General features: G+C 45.3%; 1 protein-coding gene across 1 annotated transcript in view; it reads left to right on the top strand.

Moving 5' to 3' along the window:
• The first annotated feature begins 2940 nt into the window (after positions 1-2940).
• The window catches only part of SGCG (sarcoglycan gamma), a 282350-nt gene continuing 274665 nt past the window's right edge, over positions 2941-10625 (top strand). Inside the window, exon 1 of the mRNA XM_040426206.1 lies at positions 2941-3194. Coding sequence (XP_040282140.1) covers positions 3147-3194 — 48 coding nt within the window. The 5' untranslated portion in view covers positions 2941-3146. The remainder of the gene's footprint in view (positions 3195-10625) is intronic.

The raw sequence follows: 10625 nt of genomic DNA, 5'->3' as shown, positions 1-10625 counted from the left end.
GCTAGTAACAAGTACCCCCATAGATGCCCCCCAATCATGTGCCAATAACAAGTGCCCCCATAGATGGCCCCAATCATGTGCCAGTAACAAGTGCCCCCATAGATGCCCCCAATAATGTGCCAGTAACAAGTACCCCCATAGATGCCCCCCAATTATATGCCAGTAACAAGTACCCCCATAGATGCCCCCAATTATATGCCAGTAACAAGTACCCCCATAGATGCCCCCCAATCATGTCCAGTAAAAAGTGCCCCCATAGCTGCCCCCCAATCATGTGCCAGTAACAGGTGCCCCCATATATGCCCCCCAATTATGTGCCAGTACCATGTGCCCCAATAGATTCCCCCAATCATGTGCCAATAATAAGTGCCCCATAGATGCCCCCCAATCATGTGCCAGTAACAAATGCCCCCATAGATGCCCCTAATCATGTGCCAGTAACACGTGCCCCCATAGATGCCTCCAAGTCATGTGCCAGTAACAGTTGCCCCCATAGATGCCCCGCAATCATGTGCCAGTAACAGGTGCCCCCATAGATGCCCCCCAATCATGTGCCAATAACAAGTGCCCCCATAGATGCCCCCAATCATGTGCCAGTAACAGATGCCCCCATAGATGCCCCCCAATCATGTGCCAGTAGTAGTACCATATAAAAAAAATAAACACTTATACTTACCTCCATCAGGCAGGTAGCAATGCGATGCAGGCCTCTTCCGGCCTGTGTCCCGCGCTGTACGGCTTAGGCGGCGCGATGATGTTATCGTGCCGCCTGCACCGGCCTCTCATAGGCTGCAGGCCTAGTGCCTGCAGCCTATCAGAGGAACGGGGAAGGGAGACGCCTCTCCCTCCCCTGCCCCAGCACTTCCACCTGTATCGCTGTCCTGAGGACGGCGATAAAGATGACTATGGAGATCAGCGCTTCCACAATAGAAGCGCTCATCTCCCTGTGCCCTGCCGCCGCCCCCCACGTCACCAGCGAGGCTCAAGAGGCAGCTGCCTTGGGCCCCCCAGGAGCAACTGGCCCCTTTTGCCCTGCATTAAAGACGGCCATGGATGGAGGGTGGCTTCCACAGAAGTACAAGCCCAGGGACAGCAAACTGTGCCACCAGGAGACCATGGAGGATGAGACCCAATTCCTGCTGTTCTGCCCCAAATAAAGTAGTCTGTTTGCCTATCTATCTCATATCCATCTCCCTCTCTCTCATATCTATTTCTATATGTCACGGCTATGTCATGCTTGTTGCTGTGGGCCATGAGATGTTAGCCGTGCATGCGGTTGCCAGGGGCAAAGTGGCGGTTACTCTGCTGGTGTGTGCACTGCCCCTTATAACTTAGTTCCTTCCCTGTCTTGTTCTGGAGGGGTTAACTCCCTGCCTGGGTGTGGCAGCTAGGTTTATTTAACCTGTGGCTTGCAGGCTGGAGTTAGTTGTCCTCCAGCCTTTGTTGGTGCTGGAGCCTTGCTCATGTCCGGCTTATTCCATCTGCCCAGTGCTTGAGGGCCACCTTGTGGAACACCAAGGTCTCAGAAATGTCTCTCCTTTGTCTTCCCAGTGTCCCCTTCCCTTCACTACCCTACTTTATGTGTGGTGTCGTTAGTATGGGTTGGTGTTATGTCTGGTTGTTGTTACATGTCTAGTGGTGTTTGTTGTCCAGCATTTTTGCTAGACATCGTCCTGTCTATCGGTGTGTCCTCCGGAAGGGGGTAGCAGGGTTCCCCGGAGGGGGAACTTCAAGTCTGTATGCAGCTCTGCCTGGGACCGCCATGCTCTCTGTTTGCATGGTGGTCCAGGTAGTAACTGGTGTGCTGGATACCTGAGTGTGGTTGTTTGTACTGTGTTCTGTATGGTGTGTGGGTACCAGTACTCATGCTCGGTTTCCAGTATTGGTGGCTGCGGCAGTTAAGTGTGTTGTTCTGTGTGCTTAGCTGCCAATCCAGTAGCTGTATACGGTCTCTACCTTTTCCTGGCACCTAGGCCGGTCGAGACTCCTGTGCTTCCATGTATTGGAAGAACAGGTCGTCTCAGACCCTTGTCTTATTTTTGAGGGATTATGAGGGCAAGTCAGGGTCATAGGTTCCGCGGTATGAGCCGTCCTACCATCCAGGTCCGCTCATATGGGTAGGAGTTAGGGTGAGGGTTAGGAAAGCAATAAGAGGTGACCTGCTCCCTTATCCCAGCCTCTGGCCGAGTTGCTTGTCTGTCTCCTCCACATTGTACGGTTTCCCCCACTCCCCATCGTGACACTATATCTATTAACTATCCATCCATCTCTGACCAAAGACAACATCTGCATGGAGTTTGTATGTTCTCCCTGTGTTTCTGTGGGTTTCCTCCGGGTTCTCGGTTTTCCTCCTACACTCCATAGACAAACTGATAGGGAACTTAGATTGTGAGCCCCATTGGGGACAGTGAGTGATGCTAATGTCTGTAAAGCGCTGCGGAATATAATAGCGCTATATAAGTGCATAAAATAAAAATAATAATAATAATCTCATATCTATCTATCTAATATCTATCAATGTCATATCTCTCTATCTATCTATCTAATATCTATCAATGTCATATCTATCTATCTATCTATCTATCTATTCATTATATCTATCTATCTATCTCTCTATCTATCTCTCTATCTATCCATCTATCTATTTTATATCTATCAATGTCATTTCTATCTATTTATTTTATATCTATCTCTCTATCTCTCTCTCTATCTATCTATTTCTCTATCTCTCTATCCATCTCCCATCTCTCTCTCCTGTCGCACACCGCTGGCTGCAGACTGCTGCCCCTCTCCTCTCACATTGCAGTGCCATCCTCGGTGGGTTCCCGGCAGTGAGATGACTTGTGGGCAGCGGCAGGGAGAGGGTTAACCTGGGCGATCCCCTCCAGCTGCCAGTCACGTGATGTGAAGGGCACCCAGCCCTCCGGAGGGAGGACACAGGTGTCCGGGCGTGCGCTGTGCGGGGGCTGCTCCTCCACGTCCCGGCTCAGAGCTGCTGGATGAGAGGAGCCGCCCGGATGTCTGCGGGCAGAGGGGGGCGCTGCTGACCCTGCGGCACATGGCGCCCTGACACCCGCTTAGGGAAGGCTCGGGAAAAGTTGCCTGGATGAAGCCTAGTCCGTCCCGGCTCCGGCATTCCTCGGGGAATGAATTTACAATCCGATACCATCTCCTTAGCAGGATCGGGGCATCAGGTGAGTGGCACAGAGCCTGGCACTGCCCGCAGGGGTTCCCTGTGACTTTACAATGGCACCTGTATTCCGGCATGCCCTGTTGTAAGGGGGAACACATATGTATGTGACATGGCTGTTATGTAGGCACAGGTGGCACATGGCTCTGGGTATGGCACATCTGTACCACCTGATATATTGTATATGGATGCAGGTAGTGATTATTGCTGTGTATATTATACCTGTACCACCTGATATATTGTATATGGATGCAGGTAGTGATTATTGCTGTGTATATTATACCTGTACCACCTGATATATTGTATATGGATGCAGGTAGTGATTATTGCTGTGTATATTATACCTGTACCACCTGATATATTGTATATGGATGCAGGTAGTGATTATTGCTGTGTATATTATACCTGTACCACCTGATATATTGTATATGGATGCAGGTAGTGATTATTGCTGTGTATATTATACCTGTACCACCTGATATATTGTATATGGATGCAGGTAGTGATTAGCGGTGTATATTATACCTGTACCACCTGATATATTGTATATGGATGCAGGTAGTGATTATTGCTGTGTATATTATACCTGTACCACCTGATATATTGTATATGGATGCAGGTAGTGATTAGTGCTGTGCCTATTATACCTGTACCACCTGATATATTGTATATGGATGCAGGTAGTGATTATTGCTGTGTATATTATACCTGTACCACCTGATATATTGTATATGGATGCAGGTAGTGATTAGCGGTGTATATTATACCTGTACCACCTGATATATTGTATATGGATGCAGGTAGTGATTATTGCTGTGTATATTATACCTGTACCACCTGATATATTGTATATGGATGCAGGTAGTGATTATTGCTGTGTATATTATACCTGTACCACCTGATATATTGTAAATGGATGCAGGTAGTGATTATTGCTGTGTATATTATACCTGTACCACCTGATATATTGTATATGGATGCAGGTAGTGATTATTGCTGTGTATATTATACCTGTACCACCTGATATATTGTATATGGATGCAGGTAGTGATTAGCGGTGTATATTATACCTGTACCACCTGATATATTGTATATGGATGCAGGTAGTGATTATTGCTGTGTATATTATACCTGTACCACCTGATATATTGTATATGGATGCAGGTAGTGATTAGTGCTGTGCCTATTATACCTGTACCACCTGATATATTGTATATGGATGCAGGTAGTGATTATTGCTGTGTATATTATACCTGTACCACCTGATATATTGTATATGGATGCAGGTAGTGATTAGTGATGTGTATATTATACCTGTACCACCTGATATATTGTATATGGATGCAGGTAGTGATTATTGCTGTGCCTATTATACCTGTACCACCTGATATATTGTATATGGATGCAGGTAGTGATTAGTGATGTGTATATTATACCTGTACCACCTGATATATTGTATATGGATGCAGGTAGTGATTATTGCTGTGCCTATTATACCTGTACCACCTGATATATTGTATATGGATGCAGGTAGTGATTAGCAGTGTACATATTGTACCATATGTGGCCGGTGTAAATTCCACCACACTTTGTAAGCTCTCCTGGAGAATGGATTATTATCTAGTATAATATCATCTTGGAGTAGGATTTCAGTATTTTCTCGGTCTGGCACTATATTTACATAGGACTGCTGGACTGTATTTGTATACCATGCATGTAGTTGCTCAGATACAAACTCTTCTGTTTTGGAGTCAGAGGGCGTCATCTCAAACTATAAGTGCCACCCCTGCTGATAATGTTCCTGGTACTACAACCCTCTCCATCCGAGAATCAGAGGGCTCCATACCTTCTCAGCCCTTTGTGGCCAGGGACGGTATCTTGACCATAAGGGCATCCTTCGTTTAGTAATATTGCTAAGGTTATAGCAAAATGGAGAGAAAGTATAAAAGACAGATACGACTTCTCCTCTTTTTATAATTCACCCCTGGTTTTGGCTTCTGACCGTATGGCCGCAGCTTTAAGAAGGCTACACGTTTCTACAATGATGCTAGCCTTGTAGTCAGACTGTATTGCTGGGGGTGGTTGCCACTGGCTATATACCACGGTAGTAGTATGACATGATGACCATTGAGACCATTGGTCACCATGTGATGGGCCAAGTCCACCAGTGCAAGGACGGCTCTTCATTAGTGGTTTTTCATAGGGTGAACCCAAATGGAGGACCCCCCATGTGTCATTTCCTTGTGCCCTAAAGCATATTGCTCATATGGTCCTATTTAGACACCCCCTAAGGAATCAGAACCATGTTTTCCCAACCCATGGTGCTATCTGTGGAAGTACAAGTGGTACACACCCTATGGCTACATCATGCCCCCGGCCAGTCATAGAGTGGAGATCTGGATGTGACCCCCAGTGTCCACCTCTGAGGGACGTGATTATGATAGGCTTTAGAAGAATTTATCATTTCTACTATGAGGTTTTCTAAAGTTTTTCTTAACCTTGAAGGTTTCCACAATTCGCTGGATTGCTGACGTGTTTTCGGTAATTAAGGATTGGCGCTCTTGCTGATAATATTGTTTCACGCTACACAGACGGTAAATGCGGTAGTCATGCCACTTTGTATATGTTTCAATGTCTTATACACAAATGATCCCATTGTATTAGAGGGAGGTGTGGGCGAGCGTTCAGCGAAAACGCTCTCGAGCACTGGTCATGCAGATTAGGTAAATAAGCTGCAGGTAATTGGCTTTCTGGTTGATGAATGTAGGGAATAATGGGGGAATACAATGTATTTTCAATTTAGCTACTTATATTTTTTTGTTTTTTTTCCATGCACCACAAACTTCAGAAGATTGGATCATTATTAAAGGTGAAGCATAGCCGAGATAAGTTAGATTTACGGGAAATGTTTCCATGCAGCTTGTCATTAAAGGGGTTGGCCCATCTCAGACACAGGATAATCCATTAATGTTAGATAGGTGCGGGTCCCACCTCTAGGATCAGCTCCTGTCTCCAGAACAGCCCCCAAAATGAAGGAGAGTGCACTGCACATGCGCGGCGTGCTCGCCGTTCACCGCTCTGGGAGTTTCGAAAATAGCTGAGTGAGCGCACCATGCGCGGCCACCTCTCCATTCACTGCCGTGCCTCGCTGCCGCGACTCCCATTGCAATGGATAGAGGGTGGCCGCTCCTGCACAGTGCACTCTCCTTCATTTTGCGGGGCCTATTCTGGAGATAGGAGCGTATCCCAAAGGTGGCCCAGAAAGCTTCAGAGACTAGCTGATCTCTGCAAGATCTAAAGATAGAGAGAAGGAGAAGGATAGAAAGAGAGGAAGATAGAGGAGAACTTGGAATCTGCATGACCAAGCATAGGAGTCAGCTAGGTAACCTGCCACTACAGCCATTCAGACTTTACTGCTGCGAAGAATACTGTTAAGACACCCTTCACACCTGGGCACGTTCTTGCCAGACGTGCCTTCACAAGTTTGCATCCTGCAGTGGACATTACAGCCATTAATGCCATGGTACTGTTGTCAGCCATAGATTCTAGTGAGATAGACTTTTGCAAGATAGAGAAGGAAGAGGGCCATAACTCCCATAACTCCCATAACTCCCATCCTTGCCTAAATCCATGCATTACTATCTGGGAACAGCCCTTTCTATTGATTGGAATGAGAAAAATATGCAATGCACATGGAAGCTATCCGTATTTATATAAAATACGGACACAGGCATGTGCGGGAACCCTTATGCAGAAAAAGGTAAACTGCACTTCTGTCCTAAACCCATAGGCGTCACTATTTTATATGCTGATATCACCAATCTTATTCTCATCTGAGACAATAGGGGCATATTGCTAGGATATACCCTCATTGTCTGATAGGTGCGGGTCTCACAGAGCAGGCAAAGTGGTGGCTGAAGGACCCCGGTCCGGCCATCACCAAGCTCTCTCCCCATAAAAGTGAATGGGAGCGCACCACGCATGACCGGCCACCGCTCTCATTCACTCCTATGGGCCCGACGGAAATAGCTGAGCCAGCTCTCGGCTATTTTCAGCGGCCCCATAGAAATGAATGGAGAGCGGCTGCGCATGCACAGTGCGCCCTCCATCACTTTCGGGGCTCCGTTTACCACCATTGGGGGCATCAGACAGTACGAGCATATTGTAGCGATATGCCCCCATTGTCTCAGATGAGACAACCCCTTTAAACAACAAGAAGGCGCTTAACATAGCTGTCAACCGAGCGTTCATTCAGCCAACAGCTATCACTCCCCATCTCCTCATACATGTGCATGCCCATCGTGGTCAACCATGCAAGTGTTCTCAGTAGAAGGAGGGATGGAAATCATTACCACACTCCTCTGGCAGTGGCTTATGCCCCACAGAACAAACTGATCTAGCAGTTCAAATTCAACATGCCCGATCCTTATCTCCCTCGGCCATCAGGAGATCTTTAGATCATTGGCTCTTCCAGGGTTCGACCAACAGACAACGTTGTCCCATGTAAAGGGTCATAAAAATGATTTCCTCGTCCTGCTTGCTCTTAAGCTCCTGAGATTTTAAGACATACCAGTCATCAATGTGCTGGAGCCCCCATCAGTCCCTAGATCAAACCAGTCATGTTCCCATTTTCAGTAAAGAGGTGGCTAGGCGTGCCAATGCAATGACTAAGCGTGGTCCTATTATAGGTTATTGCAACACACATTCATTTCAATACAGAGGGACCGCATGTTTAGTTGGGGTCTCGGGTTCTAGACCATCACTCTTCTGACATGATTGCCTTAAAACATTTTTGGGACAAAACCTTTAAATGGGTCCAGCTTCTAGGACAAATCTGTATGGGAACCTAGCAGCAAATGTGAAGTTCCCCTACAGTGCCTCCAGAGGAGAAATCAAGAATTACACTGTTCTTAAATGGTCAATGGCAGTGTCATCTGGACTTCAGGTCCATTGAGGGTCTTCAGGTTGACATTTTAAGTGCATGTCTCATGAATAGTGTGCATGTAATGTGTTTTCCCACAGAAGACTTTTAGGATGGGCATCCCCCCCATTATCCCGGAAGCAGGGGTGCCTTGTCCCTCTCCAGTATTGTCTAAGGGGGAGGAAAGTTGATGAAACATGTCTGAACACCAGCAGCATCATTACATCTGTAATACGGAAGATCTACTTATATATGGCATTCATATAGCTGCAGATGTCCCCATAGATATCAGTACATGACTTTTATGTCCCTGTTTTATATAGAGTAATTCTACTTGACGGCATTCAATAAAAATAAAGCGACACAAGGGGTGCTGTTCTGTTACAGGCCTCCAGGTGGCAGCAAAAGATGCCATTCCAGCAATGATGGGACTAAAGCAATTTATCCGGAGGATTTAGGAAAATGTGAAATCTGTAAGAAGGAAAGAAGGCGACTGTGATACTTTTTATTAGTATGCCGCTGAATACAGTGATATGAGCAGAATACGAGATGACCCGCAAGCACGTTGTGCTGCTTTTCCCTTTTATTACCGAAAATCATTTCCACCAAAGCCTTTAATGAAATTACGTGGTAAAAAGAATAATACACTGTTAGCTCAGGAATACCCCCTCCAAAAAATACTAAAAAGTATCTAGTAGTTGCCTGGGATTCATGTACTTACTTCTATAGGGTACGTTCGGCTACCGTCTCTTGCGTGCCGCCTATGTGGCTTTATTAGGGATTAGACCATTCACACGTTTCTTTGTCACTGTTTTTGAGTCATCACATGTCACCTGTCATCGTCCTATTCATTCTTGACGTCTGACAGACTGGAATGGGGAGCAGTGCACTTGTGGTTGTGCGCCATAGTCTGGAAATGGACAATGGCCACCTCAACGAGTGGAAGAGGGCTGAGGGGACCTTCATTCTTCCACCATGTGATGGTCCAGAGGTTTTCAGGGCACCCACATTCTCTGTTTAGGTGGATAAGTAGCGATAAGCAAATTTCCCAAAATTCGATTTAGGTGTCCAATATAATTCGTACCCGAATCAAAAGGACTTCAAATATCTTGAAAAGATGTGGATGACATTCTGGTGTTGTTTCACTCTTTCTCTTTCTCTCCAAAAATTCACGCAAATCGAATCAGCAAAAAATCTGATTCTATACAATTGGAACTTTTGGAAAAATTCTGATCAAATTTTGATTCTACAGAATCTTTTCACTCATCTCTAGACATAAGGGTATGTTCAGAAATTTCATCCCCATGAAAATGCAGTGTGCTATAGAGCAGGATGAGCTGAGCAGATTGATATATATATATATATATATATACAGTACAGACCAAAAGTTTGGACACACCTTCTCATTCAAAGAGTTTTCTTTATTTTCATGACTATGAAGGCATCAAAACTATGAATTAACACATGTGGAATTATATACATAACAAACAAGTGTGAAACAACTGAAAATATGTCATATTCTAGGTTCTTCAAAGTAGCCACCTTTTGCTTTGATTACTGCTTTGCACACTCTTGGCATTCTCTTGAGTTCCCAGAGATACTTAGCACTTGTTGGCCCTTTTGCCTTCACTCTGCGGTCCAGCTCACCCCAAACCATCTCGATTGGGTTCAGGTCCGGTGACTGTGGAGGCCAGGTCATCTGGCACAGCACCCCATCACTCTCCTTCATGGTCAAATAGCCCTTACTTTCAAAGTTTTCCCAATTTTTCGGCTGACTGAGTGACCTTAATTTCTTAAAGTAATGATGGCCACTCGTTTTTCTTTACTTAGCTGCTTTTTTCTTGCCATAATACAAATTCTAACAGTCTATTCAGTAGGACAATCAGCTGTGTATCCACCTGACTTCTCCTCAACGCAACTGATGGTCCCAACCCCATTTATAAGGCAAGAAATCCCACTTATTAAACCTGACAGTATAACTTGTATTCAGTATAACTTGTATTTCATTTTTTTAAATTCCTGCTCCTTCTGGGCTTTGAAGTCCAGGAGGCGGTCTTATCAATGACTGACAGCTCTCTCTGTATACACAGCCGTAGAGGGAGGGCTGTCAATCTCTGATACGGTAGGACCATCTCCTTGACTTCAAAGCCCAGAATGGTGTAGATTTTTTGACAATATTTACAGCAAATCCACTGCAAAACCCATATACGCTAATGTTCTAATTATTTTTTTCAATTGGTCTTCATTAAAATATTTTAGCCCCTTTCTCTGTGCAGCTTTGAGATTCTCTAGTAGCAGGATCTGAGTTTTTACTCTGTTCCGTCAGGCAGCTCAGCTGATGGCTCCTTATAGCTCAGTTCTGATCTTACTGATAAGAATGTGGCTTAAATAAGTCTTTATGACGTTTTAGTAATTTACAGATAAGGCTACTTTCACATCTGTGTTTCCCTTTCCGCTATTGAGATCCGTCATAGGATCTCAAAACCGTAGGAAAACTATTCAGTTTTGTCCTAT

The sequence above is a fragment of the Bufo bufo genome, chromosome 3, assembly GCF_905171765.1.
Source record: "Bufo bufo chromosome 3, aBufBuf1.1, whole genome shotgun sequence".
Lineage (NCBI taxonomy): Eukaryota > Metazoa > Chordata > Amphibia > Anura > Bufonidae > Bufo > Bufo bufo.
The sequence above is the reverse complement of the archived record's forward strand: the minus strand, read 5'-3'. Positions and strand labels throughout refer to the sequence as shown.